The sequence below is a fragment of the Cynocephalus volans genome, chromosome 2 (genome assembly GCF_027409185.1).
Source record: "Cynocephalus volans isolate mCynVol1 chromosome 2, mCynVol1.pri, whole genome shotgun sequence".
NCBI lineage: Eukaryota > Metazoa > Chordata > Mammalia > Dermoptera > Cynocephalidae > Cynocephalus > Cynocephalus volans.
The window spans coordinates 198,838,759-198,862,542 of NC_084461.1; the positions used below are offsets into that span (position 1 = coordinate 198,838,759).

Below are 23,784 nucleotides of genomic sequence, written 5' to 3' on the forward strand. Positions count from 1 at the left end.
AGCTTTTATATTTACCTACGTCTTTACCCTTACCAAAGTTCATTACTTCTTCATGGCTTTGAGTTACTGTCTAGTGTCCTTTCATTTCAGCCTAAATGACTCCCTTTAGCATTTTTTGTAAGGCAGGTCTACGAGAAATGACACTCTCAGCTTTTGTTTATCTGGGAATGTCTTCATTTCTTCTTCATTCTTGAAGAATAGTTTTGCTGGATATAAAATGGTTAGTCAACAGTTTTTCTTTCAGAACTTTTAATATGTTATCCCAGTGCCTTCTGGCCTCCTAGATTTCTGACGAGAGACTGGCTGTTAATTTTATTAAAGATTTCTTGTAGGGCCGACCCCGTGGTGCACTTGGGAGAGTGCGGCGCTGGGAGCGCAGCAGCGCTCCCGCCGCGGGTTCGGATCCTATATAGGGATGGCCAGTGCGCTCACTGGTTGAGCGTGGTGCGGCCAGTCACAAAAAAAGACAAAAAAAAAAAAAAAAGATTTCTTGTATGTGATGAGTCACTTCCATCTTGCTGCTTGCAAAATTCTCTTTGTCTTTGTCTTTTGTCCATTTGATTACAATATAGCTCAACATTGATCTCTTTGAATTTACCTTATTTGGAGTTTATTGAGATTTTTGGGTGTTTAAATTCATGTAGTTCATCAAATTTTGGAAGTTTGGGGCCATTATTTCTTCAAATATTCTTACCTTTCTCTTTTCTCATTCTGGAACTCCCATATGCATATGTTGTTATGATTGATGGTGTTGTACAGGTCCCTTATGCTCTGTTTATGTTTCTTCAATCCTTTTTATTTCTGTCCCTTAGACTGAATAATTTCAATTTTCTTATCTTTGTGTTCAATGATTCTTTCTTCTGCCTACTCAAATCTGCTGCTGAACTCCTTCAGTAAATTTTTCATTTCAGTGATTGTAACTTTTAGGTCCAGAATTTCTGTATGGTTCCTTTTTATAATTTCTGTATTTTTACTGGTATTCTCATTTTTTCATACACCATTTTCCTGATTTTCTTTAATTCTTTGTTCATGATTTCCTTTAACTCTTTAGACATATTTGGGTCAGTTGATCTAAGGTAGTTGTCAACTATGTTTAATATCTAAACTTCCTCAGGAATGATTTTTGTCTATTTATTGTTCTCTCTTTGAATGGGTCATATTTTACTGCTCCTTGGCATACCTTGTGAAAACTGGTCATTTTGATTATTATAATGTGGTAACTGTGGAAATCAGATTCTCTTTCTTCCCCAGGATTTGCTGTTGTTGATTGTTGAGGCCTGGAACTCTCCATTTGTTTAGTGACTTTTCCAAGCTATTTTTGCAAAGATGGTATTCCTTGTTATGTGTGATCACTGAAGTCTCTGCTCCATTACCTCAGTGGTCAGTCTGTGACCTAATAGAGATTTCCTTAAATGCTGAAATTCAGCTTCCCTTTCCTTCATTAAGCATTCCCCAGTTGCTGTATTGGATAACATTACAGAGTTCCAAAAAGTCGATTCTGTCAGTCTTCACCAGTTTGTGGCTGTTTCAGTGGAGGGACTGCTTCATTGAATGCCCTACTCCATCATTTTCTGTGATGTCAATGAGACATAGAATCTCCAGTTTATTACAGTCCCCACTGCTCCCTATTGCCTCAACACAGAGTTTACTGCCATTTAATACTATACTGGTGTATTTTTCTTATAGTAGGGAAATATTTCTCTGCACATCTCTATAAAAAGTGTGAAAATTAAACAGAGAGTATGAGTCCCATGTATCAAGATAATTACAGGAGGAGAATATATCTCTTGGCAGAAATGAGGAGTAATTTTTTATGTTCAGTATGTGGCATTACTACACACCTAACTCATTTGTAGCACTCATCTGTCTCCTTCACGTATTTGGGTTTGAGACCTTCTACCTAAGCTGTTCTGGTGGTTTCTCTACTTGGAAGAGTAAAAAAAAAAAATTTTTTTTTGGTCTGTCCTAGCTGAACCAATGTCAGTTGGAACCTGCTCTGGATATGAGCCACTAACAGGGACTTGGGGATGACTCTGATGAGATCATGTAGTGGAAGATCATTATTGCAGCATTAATCCCTGAAGAGTCTACTGGTGACTTGTCCCTTCTTCTCCCCTGCCAATCTGTCCTCCATTTCATCCTTGTGTCAGAGTCCCTCAGAGTTGCCAATTTTTATTTCCTGGGAACTTATTCTGTGCCTGACATAAATCGTGTCAAACAGGTTAATGAAAGTGGAACATATTTCATATCCAAGAAAAACCGCTTTAGGCCAGGGCTGCTGCTCAGATATAAGGGTGCCAGGTGCTTTACAAACATAAGTTCAACCCATTCTCCCAACAGTTCTGTGAGATAGGTGCCATCGTGTCTACTTTACAGAAAAGAAAATTGAGACTCAGAGCATTTGATACTTAGTGGAAATGAGACTTGAACCCAGGAAGAACCTCAGGAATTCTGTGTGTAATAATACGATGTGCTGTAATGTCTGATCTGGTGCTTTAACTCGCACCTGTTAGTCTCACTTCCGATTTCAGTTGTGGCTGGCATAGATAGTTCTGTAAGGCCTCCCATTTACTCCCTCTTTTGTGTCTTGCCTCAGCATGTGCCACATACCTTGCTTTTGGCCCTGGGCCTCTCCAGTGTCATGAACTTCTGCATCTTGCTTGGATCCATGAGAGGGGAGTTACTAGTCCTAGCGGCAACTCTCAAGCAGTGAAGGTGGAGAGCTGATGCATAGATGTTCTTAACTCCTCTAGCAGATGATGCTGGGAGACATTTTGTATACTTTTCAGGAGGTCCTGGAGGAATTGCATCCCCGTGATCCACAATTGTGACCATGATAATGCACCTTACCTTGGCTTTTTCTCTTTCTTATCTCACCTCCCCTTCTCCCTAGTGTTGTCTCTCAATTAAATGACCTGCTTTAAAATCCCTGCTTTCAGGGGACCCTTGAAAAGAGAAGATGGGCAATATAACTTAGATTTCTTAAATCAAGATTCATCCCAAGGATAAATGTTTGGGTTTGAATAGACGAAAGCAGGAAATATAGCTATACAATTATAAGGTGGAATTTTACACAAACCTGCCACACTGGACATGCCCACATGGGCTGTCTGTCTTTGTCAAGGTAGAAGTCCTTCAAATCCTTTTGACAGGTTCCAAGTTCCTTTGACAGGTTTCCCTCTTAACATTGCTGAGAGTTTATATACTTTAGGGTTAGTTTATAAATAATACAAGGAAAAATGGCCTCACAACTGCGTCATTGTGCTAAATTTTCAGCTTGACAAGGTACTTCTTGGCTTAACCTTGTCCTTGACCCCTTGTTAGCCAATGGCAGACACTTCTCTGAATTATTACAAACTCAATCCCTCATTTGTGAAATCTTCTATGACACCATTAGTGATAGTAATGATAATAAAGATAATAATGCCTTTGTTCCTTTTTCCACCTTGTTTATATATATAGTACTGTGCCTACAACAACCACCCCAGGAGTTAAATTCTATAATAACCGCCATTTTAGAGATAAGAAATCTAAAGCTCGGAGACGTTTGGCAGCTGGCCTTAAGTCACATAGCAGAGTCCACATGTTAACCAGGTTTGTCAGTTGCTGGAGGAACTTTGTGCTCCACTCCCCACCCACTTCACTGAGTGAATGAATGAGCAGCTCCCTTTTTATTATATTACACAAGTGTTTGTTAATCTTGACTCTATTGACATTTTGGGTCAGATCATAATTTTGTGGTGGGCTGTTCTGTGGATTATAATTTGTTGAGAAACATCTCTGGCCTCTACCCACTAGATGCCAGTAGCATCCCCCCCCAACCCAGTTCTGAAAACCAAAAATACCTCCAGACATTGCTAAATATCCCTTGGGATACAAAATCATCCCTGGTTGAGGACTACTGTAATGTATGTATTAGATATTAGGGTTTTTCACATTTGCTTTTGATTGAAGATAGGGTTTCACTGCCCTAATTCGGAAAGCACTGAATCAGATGATTTTAAATTTCCTAATTTAGGTCCCAAGGGGTCTAAATATTTCTTGAAACTGTACACAAAACTCTGCATGAATGCATTATGGGTGCGTGCACACATTTTTCTGGAGAGACAACTCATAGTTCTCATCAGATTTTCAAGCTGGTCTGAGAACTCCCCTGCCTCCCCAGTTTTGAGGGTTTAAGTCCCTCTTTCCCACTTTTTCTAATCCCGCCCACATTTCCCACCTTCACTGTCATAGTGAAAGGGTCTTGGGCCATGCTTTCTTCTCTACCACAGTCTCTTCATGGACTGGGGGGAGTGGTGTGGAAGTGAGGAGAAAGAATTTCTAGGGAACCACTGAAGTGTGGAATAAGGGATTATTGCTTGGCAGTTGCCATGGGAACCTATAAACCAACCTTGTAGCTGAGAACCAGAAGGCATCTGGGCTGCCAGCTCCCAGCCTGCTTCTCTGGTAGTGGTCTCGTGTCTGTCTCACCTCACCCAATGAGTCCCCAGCCCTAGCAAGGCTCACCCTTTGCATAATTCTTTTTCTCCCTCATCTCCTGTGTTGCAGCAGTCTCTCCCTGCTGGATGCTCCTCACTTCTCCCAGCTCCAACCCCTGCTAGTAGCTCTTCCAGACCCACCCCTTCTTTATTGGTCTGGACCCATTTGTCTCCCTAGGATGCAGTGTAGTGGTTAAACATATGGACTCTGAAACCAGACTGCCTGGTTTCATCATAAGCTGTGTGACCTTGAGCAAATTACTTCACCTGCCTGAGCCTTGGTTTCCCTGACTATAAAGTGGGGAGAAAAAAAAAGAGTTCCTGTCTCCCAGGGTTCTGGTGATGATTCAGTGATGTTATACATGTGAGGCTCCTAGCACGGTGCCCAGAAAATAATTAGTATTCAATAATATAAGCTACTATCATTACTGTGAGTAGTTGCTCATTCTGCTTTCTTTTTGGTCAATGTCAGGGCAGGTAGATTCATCTATCCATTGACCCCAAAGTCTGTAAGAGTCAAAAGATTGCTGGGTAGTATTAAATGTAACTGATGTGACCATTCTTTTTAGCCGAGCATTTGCTCATCCCCTAGTCTGCACCAGGATGCACATGGAAATCCAGAGATGAAGACTTGGTTTTCACACTAACAGAGCTCATATCTTGGACACACACACACACACACACACACACACACACACACACACACACACACACACACACACACACACACACACACACACACACACAGAGATCAGTAAAGTGATCACAACAACTACGTCCAGGTCTGTAATTGGGGAGGTTAGAGACAGACAAAGGCATTCTGGGCAGAAGAGACAGTATGAACAAAGACATGCAAAAGACAAGAAAAAGTCTAGTGTGTGTCTGTGCACTTTGGGCAGTGGAGTACTAGTAAATACTCAACAACTGGCTCTCCAAAACCAAAACAAACAAATGAAAAAAAAAAAAACCTTCCTGGTTTGCAGCATTTGCCAATTTCCATGGTGTAAATATTCTCACCATGGCCAGTTTTAAGCTACCCATGTGATATCACTGAGTGTGAACTTGGGGAGAGATGTATTAGCTGTTGAGAGCCAGGGTGAATGGGCTGCACCACATCATTGGCTTTGGAGATCCAAGCATAAGAAACAATCCAGTATACTGGAGATAAAGTTCAGGGCAGCTAAGGGACAAACTTAGGCCTGCTCTGGCCAGTGACTTACGGCTCGTCTCTCAATATTCTTAAATATTCCTTGATTCGCTTATTCAAAAAACCAACAAGTATTTCCTTAGCACCTACTATGTGCCAGGTACTATGCTGCCTCTAGGAATAAACAGATGATAATGCATGAAAAGACATGGCTGCATGGATAGTGTCAATAGTCTTTTGTTCTCTCCTGTTGTAGTAATGCCTAGATTAGGGCCAGTAGTTATTGACAGGTCAATTGTAAACATATATTGCTCAACAGGGTCACTCCCATCCACCCTCCAGTTGAGCTGTCTCTTACTACAGTTGTTCCTACACCTGGGATGCTTTGGAAAACATAGGTGAATTCCTGGGTCCCATCTTTTTGGAAAATCTGATTCAGAAGGTCTGGGATGATGCCTGGGTGTGCCAAGTTCTGGGAGCCTAGGTAACTATGATAATGGGTTGGGTACTTAACTCATGTCTCAGAGGAGAATTTCCCCTCTCCCTCTGGTCCCTACTTTAGGACACACAAGAGTCTTGTCCCCACCAAGTGCTACCCTCTCTCTCACTCCTGGCTGACTGTTCATCTCCCATAATTGTTTAGCAAATGACTCCAGAATACACAAAAATCATTTTGCTGCAACACATTACATTCTATAATGACTGTTCATTTCAATTAGCTGTCAGAGGCCTGAAATAGAGTCACACAGCCCTGCTTGGATAAATCACCACCTTTGTCTGAAATTGGATTTAAGGCAGCGGGAATGTAGGAAGGTGGGGTGAGGGGATAAATATTTTATCATTTCTTCCTCCTCGATGTTCTGCCAGTTTGTTTTCATTTCCATGTTTCTCCCCCTGCACGCTGGCAGATTGCAGACTGTAAATTTGAGAGGAAATAGTAAACCTGCAAACATGATAAATAAACACGTTGCTTTTGTGAGGACAGATATTATTATCATGCAGATTTACAGCTCTCCTCGCCTGCACGTTTTATTGCTTTTTGGGAAAAGCCGAGCTAGGTTTTCCTGTTACATTGATCAACTTTCTGCCCTCCGCCCCCAACACCCGCTCTGAGTCATGTAAATATCAACACGGACTGGGAACACAATTCCTTTCTCTGGAAGTGAATGTATTTTGACAGGTGTGTTCTTTGGGGACAGTTATTTATAGCTGCAAAAGCTATCATACAGGGGGGGGGGGCGTTTCCCCTGCTTGCCCCCCCCCCCGCCTCTCATTCTCTAAAATTGAACATATTTTTGTTTTCCTGGTGGGAAAAAGTGCCAGATCAATGATTTAAATCTCTCTTTCTGTTTTCTCTGTCTCTCCATATTCCACCCTCTTGTATCTCTTCCGCCTTCCAGACAGGCTCTGGATTGTTCCCAGGTTTGAATCCAAGTGGTGCCACAACTTTTGGGCCACCCGAGCAAACTGACTTTCCTGAGCCTCTCACCACCCTCAAGCTGCGCTTGCTCTACAGGCTTTTTGTTGCCAATTTCTAAAGGAGAGTTGAATGAGCTATTCCTGTGTCTGTCTCTATACCTTCCCTCCCCAACCACCCACTCCCAACTAGATAGTGAACTCTTGAGGACAGGGAGCCATGTCAACTTAACACCCTTTCTCTTTCCCTCACGGGCTCCACCACCTTGTATTCTCCATGGACACCAGAGCTGCCCAGGCCAGAACCTTGGATCCTCTCGGCCTTCCTTGTCACCTCCCTCTCGCCACATCGAGTCTGCCATCCCATCCTGTGGATTCTTCCCCAGCTCTCCCCACACTGTATGCCTCTGTCTGACCTCATAGACCCCCCCCCCACCTCTCATATTTTTAAGTGTCTGCCAGGTGCCAGGCACTGACAGTGGTCTGGGACCACTCACGAGGATCACAATAGTAGTGTCTTTACTGACTGTCTTAAGGTCCCCCCCACCCCTGTCCATTCTCTCTCCCTCTCTCCTCCCTTACTGTAATGGCTAAGGGACAGGGCAGTGGAGCACGTGCCTGCAGATTCTGTTGCTAAGGAAACCACTTCCTTGGTTACCAGCCTGGATAGCATTTGTCTCACTATGTCTGGACTCCACTGAGCCAGCCCCACTCTCCAGGAAGACAAGGAGGATGGAAGAGGAGAACAGGGGTGGGAGGAAGGAAGAGCCAGAGAGCTCAGAGATCGAGAGGTAGAGACGGAGAGAGAGAGAGACAGTGACAGAGACAGAGAGAGGGAGGGAGAGAGAGACAGAAGAAGGGAGGGAGAGAGCGAGAGGTAGAGATGGAGAGAGAGACAGAGAGACACAGAGAGAGGGAGGGAGAGAGAGAGAGACAGAGAGAGGGAGGGAGAGAGAGAGGGGGAGAGAGAGAGACACAGAGAGAGAGAGAGAGAGGGAGAGACAGAGAGACAGAGACAGAGACAGAGAGAGACACAGAGAGAGACAGACAGAGAGACAGAGAGAGACACAGAGAGACAGAGAGAGACACAGAGAGAGAGAGACAGAGAGAGACAGAGGGAGGGAGGGAGAGAGAGAGAGACAGAGAGAGGGAGGGAGAGAGAGAGAGTGAGAGAGAGAGAGGGAGGGAGGGAGGGAGGGAGAGAGAGAGAGAGAGAGAGAGAGAGAGCCAAAAGACCAGAAAGAAAAGAGGTTTAATGAGCAGCTGAGGAAATCAAAGAGAACACACAGGAGGAAATTTGAGCAGGTGGCGGTGTAAAGAAAAACAGTGAGAATGGGAGAAGGGATGGGGAGAAAGAAGGAAACAATGAACGAGAGAAAGGGGAAGGGAAGGGGGCTGGGCCTGGGGAGGAGGAAGGGTCGTGCAGGACCTGCCCAGCATCCCTTTGGCCCCTCCCTCTCCTCCCCTTCCACATTGTCCTCTGGGGATATGTTTGCAGGTGCCTCAGGGTGACTGGAAAAATCAGCAGATGTTGGGCTCTGCTTATTCTCCTCGAGTTCTGGAGCCACAGTGAGCCGGAGCGGACAGCAGGATGAGAGCTGAGGTGTTCCGGCTTCTGGGCCAGTCATGTCCCTGTGCTGGGGACCACTGGCATCAAAGCTTTCCTTCCTCCTCGGGTGCAAGGGTTCTGTCATTCTCTGCACATGGAAAAGACTTTTAAGCAGAAGGAGAGGAGAGGGCAGAAGCCCCCCCTCTGTTAATACCTGTGTGGCTCAGGTCAGTTACTGCACATCTCTGAGCATCAATGTCCTTCCCGCCATAAAATGGAGTTAACTCTTGGCTCCACTCACCTCATGGGGTTGGTCAGGAGTTATCCAAGTCCTTTTGCTTCTTTGTCCCATCATATCTCCAAAAGCTTTCCGATCACTTAAGGTATCTGCTCAGTACCTGGTAAGTGTAACTGCAAGACTGGGGATTTTTATCTGCTTTGTTCCTTTTTTAATCCCTAGAACTGAGAGTAGTGTCTGGCATAGGGTAGATGCTTAGTAGACGTGTGGACTAAATGAATGAGAGAATGAATGAATGAATGCTACCTTGGTCGCTTCTAGTCCGAAATATAAAGATTTGATTCCAGATGGCTGATGAGTATGATAGAAAGGGCAGGGATCAACCAAAGCAGAGGCTGCTAAACTGTCAAACTATCCATCTCAGCCCCATCTCTGGCCTAAAGTGCATTTACACCACCCTGTCCCCCCAACCATGGCGATCTGTGGTGGGAAGGAGTGGGGAGGTGGATATGGCACAGAATCTGTGATATCTGAGGAGGAGAATCCAGGAGAGCCTGGGGCTAGATATATTGTGGCTTCCTTCATTTCTGGCCAGGAGGATTTGGTTACACAGACAATATTTAGGAAGTGAAAGGAAATCGGCATGTGGGTTCAGGGTTCAGCATGGGACCAGAGTCATAGCTTGATGTGAGATTGGGGGAGGGCTCAGAGTGAGGCCAGCATCAGGGCTTAGAGTAACCAAGATCAGGACTCATCCAGGGGTGTACTAGGTCTCCATCTGTGACCATAATCAGAGCTCAGGTGACAGAGACTAGGGCTCAGTCAGGAGACATGATCAGCATTTGTTCTGGGGCAGGTCAGGGCTCTTAGCCTATGACTGAGGTTGGAGCTCAGTCAGTGACCAGGGTCAGGGCTCAGTATAGGTAAAACCAGACTTGGGACTCAGTTCAGTGTGACATAGTCAGTGTGGGGCTAAGATCAAGGATCAGCATGAGACCAGGATTATGGGTCAGTGTGTGCCCAGAATCAGGGCCTAGCTGTGACCCAGGTTCAAGGCTCTCGGATTGGCCTCGGTCTATGATTATGTCAGACTTGGTTTAAGGTTGGGTTCAGAGTAGCCTGGGGCTCAGATTGGAGTTCAGTCAGTCATCACACAATGGTTTCTATGAGCCAACACAAACCCTCAGAGGAGAAAGATCATGCCCTCAGTTCTGGAAGAACCTCACACTGTCCCTTTTCTGAGATATTTCTTTCCCCTCCCTACCTCAGTGATTCCAAGACTCCCAGTCCTGAGCTCTTCCCCCAGGTGGGAAGAAGCCCCTCCCTCTTTCCTCTGCTCCCCAGCCCCCTGGCCCCACTTACTGTTCATGTGGCAGCATGTAAAACCCTGTCCCTACTTCTGGCAGGGAAACAGTCCCTGGGCACCAGCACATCACCACAGAAAGCCTCTTTGACATGTGAGGGCAGAGAACACAGGGTCTTCCTTCAAAGGTATTTGAGGATTCGAAAACTGAGATTTGCCCCCACCTACCAGGGAACAGAGGGGACTTTGCTGTCCTTTGGTACTCTCCTTGGTTTCCCTGCTGCATACAAGTGCCCAGCATTACAGTCCCAGGACTGTTTCTCTGTTACACAAACTCACACACATACACACACACACACTTACACCCATATATATGCAGAAGAAACACCTCCAATCGATAACCTCTTTCCTACCTGTGCATGTACCCAAGCGGGGACAATCACACAACTCACTAGTGATCCCGTCCCACCCCCCACTTCTGTCCACGCTCCCCTCCCTCCCACAGCTGTCAAGGACGAAAGGTATATGCAGAAGACATGCTCTTCAAAATTAGACAGGCAGCTTCTCATGCATGGGTTCCACACACACTCCCATTTTCTTCTCTACACGTATACAATTCCAAACAGAGGGACCCACACAGACACATTAAAAATGGGACGGTCATCACAACAACTTGGGGGAGACAGTCTCACAATACAAAAGAGTAGCTGAACCCAAAGACAATTTTACACACAGAGGCATGTAACTCTTCACACGCAGCTACACTGGAGAGTTACGGAGACACATAAGCAATTATAAACCAACCAAGCCCCACTTGAACGTTCTCTGTCTCTCTCACACATTCACACATTCACACACCCCAGAAAGACATCCTATTTTGTGAATTCACCATATACAACACATGGTAGAATTATCAACAAAACTCGCATTTAATGGTGGTGTTGACCTGAGGAATCTTCAGACAGAAGCTTGGGGCCAGAGGTGATCACCAGCAGAGAACTGGCCCAGGTCTTGGACCAAGAGTCTGCAAGAGAGAGCTGACCTCCAAGTGAGAGGGGAGACCAAGCCCTCTACTGCTTCGAGAAAGAAGACTAGAAATAGCCTGGGGGAAAGAAACACGGTACAAAATACATTCCGAGCCCCCTGGCTGGGCCCTAGGGTGACCCAAATTCTACAGATGAGGGAGGCAGGGAAGGGAACCACAGGTCCATCCCTGTGCCCTTCTGCATGGCCAGGTTCCAAGGGGCGGAATGTATCAGTCATATTCCTCTTAGAAAAATATATCTCTTTACTCTTGCCTTCTCTGTAGTCTCTTTGCTATTTGGGAATGAGCATTTACCTGCACCCCAAGATTTCAGAGGGACTGCTCAGGGAGGCCTCTCCACAGACCTATGGCTTTTGTATCTACGTGGCAGGAATGGCGCAGGTATCCAAGGTGGGGGAAGAGATGGGACCCTGGATCAATGCTTTTTTTAGATGATCAGTAACTCAGGTCCTCAGAAATCCTTTGGTTTGGTGTCTCAGCATCAAGAGAGCAGCATCATATGGAAATGATAGATCATCCCATTCACCCCATTCCTTAAAGGGCCCCCTAGCGAGGCCAGCCCTGCTGGGCTATGATCAAGGGGAGGCTGATGGTGTGGGAAGGTCATGAGGGTCCATGTGGGCATGGTTGCAACTGATTTGGAGCACTCTTGCTCTTTCACCTGATGGCAATGGACCCACTGGTGGAGTCAGAAGGGCAGTGTAAGATTGATATGCTGGACCCGCAATGGATAGATGTGTCACTGGGGCTCTCAGATCCTCTGCACGTGGCCTGTGGCCAATCTTGTGGGTTAATTGTTGGTGCCCGAGGAACCCTGGAAGTGGAATCAAAGACCCCAAGGTCACCTCCTGGACACAGCCTGGGAAGAAAAGGGCAGAATTTGAGCCCTAGTGATGGAAAGGCAACCAGCTTATTTCTCAGAAGCATCATGACCTGGGGGTGGGTTCATGATGCCAGCGACCCCGCGTGGTGGTGCCGATTAACCTGCTGTGAGCACTATGCCTCCCTACCCCACCCAGAATGTCAGACACCTAAGGCCACGGAGAAACTTCCCAGCAATCTTTCTTCGCCTCAGAAAGTGGCCTGAGATAAACATCTGTGCCAGCACTTCCCGGGTGGAGAAGGGAAGGAATGAGTGTCTGGGGACACGTTTCTACAAGAGCCCCTTGAGCATCAAGGTTCTCACCAGCTGCAGGGGTCATGCAGCCTGTCTGTGACACCGATGAGCCCTCCCTCCCACAAACGGAGCCCAGCGTGCTGGGATAGGGGCACAGGGGACAGAAAAGTGTCCCCCAGATCAGTTGCCCCACTCATCTCCAAGTGGGAAGGGGGACATATGAGTAGTTGGGGGAGTGCCTGGACAATCTCTGGACTTGAGCCTCCTTTGTCATGCAGGAAACTCATTGAAGGCCAACAGAGCCAAGGTGACTGTCCCCAAACCAAAGAAAGGACAGATCAGTGGGGGTCACCAGGGGTCTTGAGTCCCCAGGGCCTGCTTGGTCAGGACTCCCAGCCCACCCCCGCGCTGTGCTGGTGCATCATCTCGGGTAGTAGTCATCGGGAACGCCTGTGAGGTTCCTGCCTCTGAGGGCTGCGTCCACCATCTTGATGTAGGCAGAGATGGTCTTCTGCATGTCCGCCGTGTAGGGGTCGTACTCGAGCTTGCGGAGCCCTGAGCGCTTGAAGTTGCCGTCCTTCTGGCTCTCCACGCACAGCAGCCGGTCTTCCCTGACCGCCACGCCCAGCAAGCTCACCATGCGGCCCAGCTGGACAAAAAGGTCCTGCTTCAGGTCCTCAAAGTGCACCACCAGCACCTTCCTGCCGAACTTGAGCCAGTCAAGCGTGTGCGTGGCCCACCAGGGGGCGTAGTTCCTCACAAACTCTGGCCACTCTGCGGAGATGGGGGCAGGAGGCGGTCAGGGGGAGGGGGGATCAAATGACCCGGGTCAGATGGTGCTGGCCGGGGCTGCCTTTACTCACAGCAATAATAACACAATGAACTCTGCTTAGATCTCTGCACTCACCTGACACCTCCCACCTCAATGCTGCTGCTTTTGCCTGGAATACTCTGTGTTCCCTTCTTTTTGGGGATAGCAATAACATCTGTTTGGTGCTTCCTATGTGCCAGGCACAGCCCTATATATAAACATATGTTACTATAAGATAATATATAACATTTTAATATATTATGCATTCTTTATATTGATGTATAATATATTAATTATAGATTTTATATTCAATATGATGTTATAACTATATACTAATAAAAATATTAATATAGCTATTAATTGCTCTTAATCTTCACAACAACTTTATGAGGTAGGTATCATCATTATCTCCATTTAACAGCAGAAGAAACTGAGGCACAGAGAGGTTAAGTAATTTGCTCAAGGTCACACAGCCAAGAACTTCAAAGTCTGGGCTTTTAACTACCAAGTCCTGTGAAGTCAGAGTATCTACTCACAGGATAATAACAGGGCTGCTGCTCAGAGAAAGTGGAAAGAGCATATATAAAGTGTGAACCCTGAAGCTTCTCAATAAATGTCACCCGTTATTATTACTGTTATCATTCTGTTCTCAGGTAAGATGTCATCTTCCCTAACTCTCCAAGCTCAGACAGGTGCTTCCTCTGTGCCTTGCACTTACGTTGTCTGTCTCCCCAACAGACCAGGAGCTACCTGAGGGCCGTCTTTAAGTCAGATTATTAATGTCATCTTTACACATTTCTGTTCCACCTTTCCTTGCTGTTTATTAAAGTATCATGCACTGTTCATTTGTTGTTGGTCTGTTACCTTGTTGGGAGGATGCGTTTGGGATTGTCTGACTTAAAAGACAGGTCATAGGGGACATGAGAAATTCCTCTGGGAGCCCTGGAGAGGACCTCAAAGAGAGAGGCAGCCAGCGCCTAGGGCTCCGGCAGCAGGAGAAGCTGGGGTAACTGCGGAGGGGGGACACGAAAGATGTTGGGAACAGAGAAAAGGAATCAGCCTCAATTCTGAGCTCCACAGGAGTCACAGGGCAGGTGCTCCGAGGCCCTGAAGTGATACTCGCTGCTTCTCATGGGGGCAAACACTACCCAGCACCCTCCAGAGGGGGCAACAGGAAGAATTTATTGGATAAGGGTTGGTGGCCCCCAAGCTAGGTTGGGGAGCCTAGCTGGTTCTTAAAAACCAAATCCTAATTCCTTGCTGGGTGATGAACACCCATTATCTCATTTAATACTAAAGGAAAGGGCAACTATTCACTCATCACCAGGGAGAAAACCAAGGCTCAGAGAGGCAAAGTGACTTGCTCAAGGTCACACAGCAGGAAGCATCCTCCAGATCAGGCCTTCCTGATTCCAGGCCCAGATCATTTCCGGGCACCAGCAGCCTCATCCCCACTTTCTCCCACTGCCTTGTACTCAGCAGGGGCTCAATGAATGGTTGTTGAACTAAATTGAAATTCCCAGCCGCCAAGTTGCGATGTGATAAAGGATTCCTTTTCTTTGCAAAACACATCAGAATCTGGGGCGAGACTCCTGCTCCCCGAGACCCCCCTGGAACACCATGGCTACTTGGGAAATATTTATGCTGATGACAAGGATACTTTTTATCCTTAAAATAGATTATTTACAACGTATCTGGCTAATTGGGCCCATACTGTTTTAATGGGTTAGGACCAGATGTATCTGAGTGATTAGGAAAAATCTAGCATGTGTATGGTCTGTTTTACTTTTCAGCATTTCCCCACTTCCAAGTCACCTCGCAGCATCCCTGGTGATTCAGGACAGCTGCTACTCTCATGGGAGAAACCCAGGTGTTGAAGATGGTGGCTGGTCACCTAACCACACCCAGATCCAGGCTTCTAGGCTTGGCTACTTCTGACCATCTCAAGTGGTTGCTGAAAGAAGGCTGCAGGGTGGCCCTCAAGGAAAAGGAAGCGCTGGTCTGTGAGGTGGCTGGAGTTGCCTGGTATCTCCAGGTGCCCTAGCCTTGGATGCAGGTGGGATAGAGATGACATGTTCTCTGTGTTGATTGCAAACCTCTGTGGGGCATCAGACTCCTCTGTCTGAGTAGCAGGATGGGAATGTATGTTGCCTAAGCACCTAGTGGTTGTCATGGGCTGTGCTGGGTACTTTGCATATATGATCTCATTCAGTGCTCTCAAGAAGCTTAGGGAGTAGGAAGGTCTAGTCCTACTCTTTCTTATGCATGGAGAAAAGGAGGCTCACAGGCATGAAGCAACTTACCCAAGGGCACACCATGGGCGTTTGGAGACTGGCCCCCACCATCCTGACAAAACCTTTAAGAGCACCTGTCTCGATCAGCTCCAGCCCTCTTTTTGCTCTGGGTTCTGGCTCCAGCTTGACTCCTAGTCTGTCCAGGGCTCACTTCACCTTCAGGCTGTTATCTCAGACACAAGGTCAGTTCATAGATGACTCTGCCGTCAGACTGCTTGGGTTCAAAACCCAGCTCCTTTCCACACGCACAATGTGACCTTGGAGATGTTACTTGAGCTCCTTGAGTCTCAGTTTACCCATCTGCAAAATGGCGATCCCAATGAGACCTGCCTCCTTGGAATAAGATTTGCAGATTCTGGTATGGTGCCTGGGACATAGGAGGCGCTCAATAGATGTTGGCTACTCCTACAATTATTTGTGACGATGTTGGCCCCTAGCATTTCCTGACACTACACATGCCCTATCATTTTGGTCTGAGTTTCCTTCCAAAAGCAAATAGATACACAAGCTGTTTCAGCAGCAGATGTCCGCCCACCCCCTCCTATGACAAAGCTTCCTTACTTGAAGCTCCCTAAATTACTTCATTGGAAAGAAGAATAAAAATTAAAAACAAAAGCCCTCGATTAGCTCAGGATTCCTGGTAATTGATTGCTGCCTGCAAATTGGGTAATGAAGGCACGCTGAGCCACGGAACATCAGTAATGAGTGCTGGTTCCACCGGAAGCCACACGGGTTTGGCTGGCCAGAAACTGCTCTGTCTTCTTGTTGGCGGGAGGAAACTGGGACTGATTAATAGCTTAACTGTACTTAATTCCCCACAGAATCGTTAAACACAGTATCTGTTTCATTAAATGGATCCAGGACAATTCACCTTGTGTAATCATATCACATAAAATTTTGCTTTGGACTCACTCCAGGGAGATCGTAAAATTAACATTACGGAACCAGAAAGGGGGAGGTAGTGGGGGTTGTAGGAGCCTCAACTCAGCTATAATTGGGAAGGAGACAAGGGCGAGAAGGGGTGGACAGGCTCAACAGGCTCTTACAGGGTGACCCTCACATTCTACGCCAAGGGCATCCTAGAGCAGCAATTCTCAAAGTTTGAAGTGCATGCGAAGCCCGTGGGGGAGTCTTGTTAAAATGCAGATTCCTATCCAGTAAGCCTGGGCTGGGGCCTGAGGTTTGCTTGTCTGAAAATCTCCAGGTGATGTTGGTGCTGCTGGGCCACAGGCCATACTTTGAGTAGCAAGGCTTTAAGGCAGTGGGTCTTAAACTGGAGTGGGCATCAGAAACATCTGGAGGGCTCATTAAAATGCAGATTGCCGGGGCCCATTCCCAGAATTTCTGCTTCAGTAGGTCTGGGATGAGGCCTGTGCAAATGAGAATTTGCATTTCTAACAAGCTCCAAAGTGATACTAATGCTGCTGGTTCAGGGATCCTAAAGCAAGGGTCTCAAACTCAAGCGCCCACAGGGGTCAGATGGTCAGATGGTGAATGCAAATGAAGGGAGAGGGCTGGGTGGGGACTAGGGGTTCTGCTCTTTGGGGAAGGCTCTCTGCCAGAGCCCTTGAAGACCTGGGTCAAGCCTGGGAGGGGGCCCTGGAAGAAGGCCCCTTCCCTCCATTCCAGACTAATGTGGGACCCCAGGGCCCCAATGTGAGATGAGTGTGGTGGGACTGCCCCCCGCCCCATACCCCTACAGCTTCTTGGTTCAGCCTGTCCCACTCCTCTCTTAGCGTTGGTTTTAAAGCTCCCAGCTGTCTTGAATGAGGAAAAAGAGGAGAGATGGTTCCCGGGAATTAGAAGAATGGTCTGATCCTAAGACAGGCGGCTGTCTGGGAGAGGAGACCCTCTGAATGCACCAGAGGCTCAGTGACATCTCAGGGTGACAGCAGATCCTGCCAGTTCATGCCTGGATGTGAATCTCAGCTCAGTCAATCCTGGGTCCTTAGCCAGGTGACCTGCCCCTTTCTGTGATGGTTTTCTCACCTGCAGAATGGAGTGCCCAAGCAACCTGGGCAGTCTCTGCCTCTCTCTGGGTCTTGGTTTCCCCACTAATAAACAGGAAATCAGCGGTTCTCAGCCCTCTCTGTACATTGGAAGCAGCTGAGGAGCTTCAAAAAATACTGATGTCTAGGCTCCACCCAGTAATGGTCCGGGGACTTTCCCACGCTTCTCTGGGGATTTGAATGTGCAGCCAGGCCTGGGGACCCCTGGGTTCTGTGACCTCCCAGTTCCTTTCCAGCTCTGACTAGTGGAGTCTATGCTCCTAGGACTGGCTACTGCCACTTGCACCTGCAGAGGTCTCAGCCTGGCTCTAACCAGTGTTCACTTTCTACAGATAAATAATTTAGAGGCCTCTTTACTCTGGGAATAAGTAAACAAATGTCACCATCTGTCCAAGCTTCCATCCCCTCACTGAGAGGAGGAGCAAGGTAGGGAGAGGGACACACATGACCCCTTGAGTGAACTGGGAACCCAGGGGCACAGTTGGTCAGGCAGGCGCAAGGATTTTAATCAGCAAAATCAATTATTGGTGAATCACTGAATTTACACCACCCTGCCACACCCTTGTCTTCTCTGGGGAGGGGCTGGAACTTTGGAGCAGCGTGGTTCCTGGAGTCTGGCTGAGATGGGGGCAGCTCACACTTACTGAGCATCTACTGTGTGTCAGGGTCTCTGGGTTGGGTGATTGTATCCACCAACAGTCCGTCTAGTCCACTATCACAATGCAGGGCTTATGAGCATGGGCTCAGGAGCAAGAATCCCTGCGTTCAAATCCCAGACCTACCACTTCGTGGAAAAGCTCTCACGCCCCCACCCCCCAGCTTTATTGAGGTATAATTGGTATACAAAAAACTGGTCCTAATTAATATATACAATTTGGCGAGTTTGGATGTATGGATACCCTTGTGTTACCATCACCACAATCCAGGTAATAAACATTTCCATCACCTTCAAAAGTTTCCCTGTGTCTGCTTGTGTGTGTGTGTGTGTGTGTGTGTGTGTGTGTGGCAAAAACACTTAACATGAGATCTATCCTTTTAACAAGTTTTCAAGTACAGAACACCTTATTGTTAGCACCTCATTGTTAACTATGTTGTTCAGTAGATCTTTGGAACTTACTCATCTGGTATAACTGTAACTTTATACCCACTGAACAACAAGTCCCCATATCCCCCTCCCACTAGAAAGTTCCTCATCTCCCTGAACTTAAGTTGTCCCATCTATAAAATGGGGATAATTACTTTGGGGGATGATTCTTAAGAAGTCAACCCTTTCCAAAACACTCAGTAGAAATAACTCTCATTATGGTGACGGTGACCCTCATGTAATTGATATGGGATTTTGAGACTCAGAAGGGGTAAAGATACTCAAGATGGCAGAGGTTGGGTCTGACTTCAAAGTTCTGGCTAACACCTTGGGCTGCAGCTCTGTGTTGAAATGTTCATCCACACAGCCCTTTACCATCTAAGTGCCAGAACCAAATACCAAACCCAGATCACCTTAATAAGTTCAATGCTTGGGGGACTACACTGTCACTTTCCAGCTGTGTGATGTTGGGCCAGTCACTTAACTTCTCTGAGCCTCCCAACCCAGAGTTGTTGGGAGAGCTTATTGAAATGATGCTCTGTACATGAGCTTTTAGGACCTCTTGTCCACATGGTCACTCAGCCACTGACCTGGGGCTGGATTCAGGTCTCTTGACTCCCAGAATAGGGCTCTTTAACTTGTTTCAATAAATCCCCCATCAATTTCACAAGACTCTCCATCACCACAATGAGAGTCACATCTACTAAGGGTTGTAAAGGGGCTAACTTCTTAAAGCCCCACTATTTTATTAAGCCTTTTTTTATAGATGGGACAACCTGAGTTCAGGGAGGTTAAAGAGCTTTTCCAGGAAGTGGTAGAGCTGAGATTTGAACCCAAAGAGCCTTGCTTCTGAGCCCATGTCCTTAACCACTGTACTATGTAACAGAATTGCTCATCCACCCTGATGGGAAGCCAGCTTCTCAGCTGTCAGCAGGAACTGGGGCATGACACACATGCCTTCCTGGATTCCTCACATGGGGCGTAGCCCCCTCCTGGCCACCCTGGTACAGAGGACTCTGTCCCCTCCCACTGTCCCTTGCACCCCAGGGCCCCACCCCGCCCCTTCTGAGCAGTACCTTTGCCCTTCCAGTGGGCGTGGGCAGCAAAGCCGATGTGACCACCATACTTGCGGTTGAACTCTGCCATGAGGGCCTTGTAGGGGTTACGGATGAGCAGGATGGCGGCATCGAAGGCCTCGATCTCCTTCTGGCCGCTCTCGTGTGTCTTGATGCAGATGGTCCTCCCACTGCGCCAGTGGTCCCGCTCACCTTTAAACCCTTCCCCACAGCCAGAGGTTAGGGAACACGGCAGGTGAGCTGGGGAGGCAAGAAGCCCACCCCACCCCTTCTGGGACACCTGAGGAATCCTCATATGTTCATTCATTTACTCACATGTTTATTGAGTATCTACTATGTGCCAGGCACTGTGCTGGAAGCTGGGGACAAAAATGATTTGCAAAAACATTCATGGGTCTTACTGTTTTCAAGGCTCAGACAATTCAAAAAATGACACAAATAAATGTAAAGTCACTGCCATGGTTAATGCTACAAAGGAGGAGTATTAATGTGTGGGTGCTATGAGAGGCCTGACGTGATGTGTTGGATGATTCCTCTTTGGATGGAGACTACATACCCACCCTACTGGTATTGGGTGTGCCCATATGACTTGCTTTGGCCTGTGGAAAGAGGGCAGAAGTAGGTCTCCACCAAGGTCTCCAGATGCATCACATGATTCTGCTCACTCTCCTGTGCCTCTGCCACCACCATGAGAAATCAATGAGGCACATAGTAAGACCTCTCAATAAATGGCAGCTGGTGCAGAACAAGACTTGGGGTGATACTGTAGTGGATTGAATTATGTCCCCCCAAAACTTGTTGAAGCTTGAAATGTATCCTCCACATTTATGTATTAGAAACTTAGCCCCCACTGTGACTGTTAAGAGGGTGGGAAATCATACTATGGTAATTGAAAGGTGGAAACTCGAAGAGGTGATTGGATTGTAGTCCCATGCAGTAGTGAATGGATTAAAAATGGAGGTCAGGGGCGTGGTTCTGAGGGCTTTAAAAGAAGAGGAGAGTCTGTCTCTCGGCTCTCTCTGCTTCCACCATCTTGCAATGCGAGACCCCTGGGTCACTGTCACCACCATCAGTTGGACTTTGGACTTCCCAGCCTCAGAAACTGTAAACAATAAATTTTGTTTTCTTTGTAAATCACCCAGTTCAGTGTATCTTGTTATAAGCAACAAAAACAGACTAATATAGACACCGTGGGCTGAGAAGCCACCCTGCCTCAAGCCTTGGGGTACTTTCCTCCCTGCATACTCAGAAAAGTTTCTTATGATTTGTGTGCTGGCTTTTAAGGCAGAGGCGAGGGCTGGCATAGCACCTGCCCCTGTTCCTAGAGAGAGGGGTCCAGAGAGGTGCAGCCTCCCTCATAGGGCAGAAGAGCCAAGAATGGAATGTGATTTCCTGAGTCAGGTTCCATCCTGGGACTTGCCTGGTCAAGTTGCCTGGGATTAGCCTAGCCTTGCAAATTAGCCCTGGCCCATGCCCATGAGAAAATACTAAGTCACAGCCTTTGAAGCCCACGGGAAGCACAATATCATGGGAAAAATTGCCTCCTGAAGGCAATAAGGAGTAGGTATGGGGGGCTTTAGAGAGAGCTTGGGACATAAACTTTTGGCCTCAAGGCAACACTGGATATAATTTCATATCCTGCATTCCACTAGTAGAGCTCTGCATGACATGGACAAAGTTCTTTCCATTGTTATTATCGTCACTGAAATCCATTTCCCTACTAGCATAGCAATGGAAAGATACAGGTAGCGGGTACAAGAACCCACACAGATTCTTAGAAAGGAAAAATAAATAGCCATAAACATGGAAAAATGGTCAAACTATTTTAAATCAGCTCCATGTATCATGAGATCTAAGTTACATCTCTTTTTATCCATGATGGGGCCAACCTAGCACGGTGTTTATCAAGATTAAAAATAAGTAAACAAACAAGTTAAAAAATAAGAAAAACTACGAATATTGAGAAAGATCTCCAGATTCCAGAGTTGCTCATCTGAGAAGTTAGCCTATAGAGAGTACTATAAATGCAGAGAGGTGGGGAAAATTCCACTCAGCAGAATGTCTCCCAGAGAGAGAGGAGAGGTCTGTGTGTGGGAAGGAGCCTTTGAGAAGCAACATGGGATGGGCTTGCCTGAGAACAACAGATGGCTGCTCAACTGTTCTCTAGTAAGGGCCTGTCTAGGTAATTGTAAGGGAATCAGGAATGCGAGCTTGGGGCCAGAGCAGAATTGCTGATTCCACCATCAGGGGCCTCTTCTCCACCCTTCCTTGACACAGGAACCAGCACCTCCATTACATAAATGTGGCATATTTAAATCATATTACTTTTAAATCACCAAAATATCAGTTTATTTATTTCACCCATGCGACCTTCAAACTCTGAGTGGCTGTACAATTGTCCCAGGATTTGGAGAAACACACCTTGTGTGTTCAGAGCCACAGAGAGAACAAGACATGTCTTCCTCTTCTTTCTCCCAACATCCCAATACTATAGTTGCCTATGCTTTTTGCACTTAGGGAAACTGAGGGACAGGGAAGGGAAGTAGCAGAGATTCTACATTTCTGCATGTCCTAGAGTTCACTGGAGCAAGAAAGTCTCATCCTGGCTCCAAGCGTAGACACCCTGAAGGCTGGTTTTGAGGATGAGGCAATCCTCAGAAATTCTTGTTCTGTGTTAGCTGGGCTGAGAGGCTGCCTTGTCAATCCTCTGCCCCATCTGTGGGCCCCCAGCATCTGGGAACTCTGTGGGCCCCTCCCTCCTCTGAAGTCAGGGCTCTGGCTCCTGACAGATCACAGAGCTGGAGCCTGCACTCAGGGCCCTGGGGTCCCTGAGATGGGGAGAGGGAGAGAAAGGATACATGAAGCCCAGGGAAAGGGGGAGGGAGACGAAGACAGAAACTGATATCTGGAAAGAGGCAGGGACTGAAACAAAGGGAGAGGGAAGGGGGTGGGGGAGAGAAGCAGACACAGAAATAAAATAGGGAGAAAGAAACAGAGAAGGGGAGAGAGACAAAGAGAGAGACACAAAGACGGAGGGACAAAGACAGAGGCAGATAGATGGGCAGACAGACACAGAGAAAACCATGCTTTGCAAATGGCCAGCTGTGCTAGGTAGGGGAAAGAGAAGGCAGACAAGTGGGACACACACTCAGGTTCCAGGAGGGAAGGGCCCCTACATTCATTCATTCATTCATTCATGCCCCCTCTCAACAGTCCCTTGGGTACCACCAGCAACCCGGCAAGTTAGTAGCTGGGGAAGAAAATGCCAAAGGATTCAACAAATCAGCAAGAGTAGCTGGAGGATCAGCTCCTTGTACAGACACCATCCCCCTCCAGGCCCATCTACCGAAGCCCCCAAGTCAGAAACACGAGAATTGTCCACCTCACTTCTAATCAATGACCTCCTAAACCTCCCTCCCACTGCTCCCTTCTCCCCACCTAGGTGATCCTGCAGCCTCCTAAATACCCCTAGTCCAAATCTGTGGCCAGAGGGATATTCGAAACATGCTACTCAGCACATCACGTCTCTGCCTAAAATCCCTTAGTAATCCACACGCCCACGGCACCCCCACTGCCCTCAAGGTAAGTCCACAGCTCTCAGAAGTGCATTCTAGGTGCTTTGCTATATCTGGACCTGGCTGCCCCTCCTGCATTACACTCTGAGCCCCCATGCCCTCTGCCTTCACTGTCCATCACCATCGAGCTATTTTTATTCGCCAATCACACCGTGTCACTCTCCCCTGTGTCTCTGCCCAGCCATGGCCTCTGCGGGACACCCTCCTCTCTTTCCTTTGAAGTGAGTCCTATCCCATCTTCTGTGCGCACACACCAAGATTGAGGTAGAAAAGATATAATGTGCCCGTCACAGTGCTGGGCCCATTGTAGATATTCAAAAAGTGCCCATGATGATTAGTATTAATAACACTGACATGAATATATTAATAATAATAAGGGTTATGGTGAAGGAATTCCCCGGGTACAAGGAGGATAAAGGGGACAGCTGAATCTGCCAGAGACACTGCAAAGGGGGATTTGACCTGCAGCTGGAGGAGCAGGTTTCTAAGCCCATGATCAAGGATAAAGGTGGGAAGGGGATGGATGTCCCATGTACAGGATGTGCCAATCTCTGGTGTGTTTTCAAACTACAAGGAGCTTATTATACCTGGAAACTAATGACTGAAAGTGGCAGCAGACCTGTGGCCCAGCGGGGGCTA

The 23,784-nt window shown here is 47.2% G+C and overlaps 1 protein-coding gene across 2 annotated transcripts in view; it reads right to left on the bottom strand.

The window, feature by feature from the left end:
• Positions 1–11,039: 11,039 nt before the first annotated feature.
• The window catches only part of WSCD2 (WSC domain containing 2), a 127,634-nt gene continuing 114,889 nt past the window's right edge, over positions 11,040–23,784 (bottom strand). The window contains exons 8-10 of one of the 2 annotated variants that reach the window (XM_063087244.1): positions 19,571–19,771; positions 13,204–13,315; positions 12,922–13,070 (exon numbers count right to left, since the gene is read on the bottom strand). In XM_063087244.1, the coding sequence (XP_062943314.1) occupies positions 13,016–13,070; positions 13,204–13,315; positions 19,571–19,771 (368 nt within the window). In that variant the 3' untranslated portion in view covers positions 12,922–13,015. Of the gene's footprint in view, positions 13,071–13,203; positions 13,316–19,570; positions 19,772–23,784 lie in introns of both variants that reach the window. The other variant, XM_063087242.1, reaches the window with a different exon arrangement.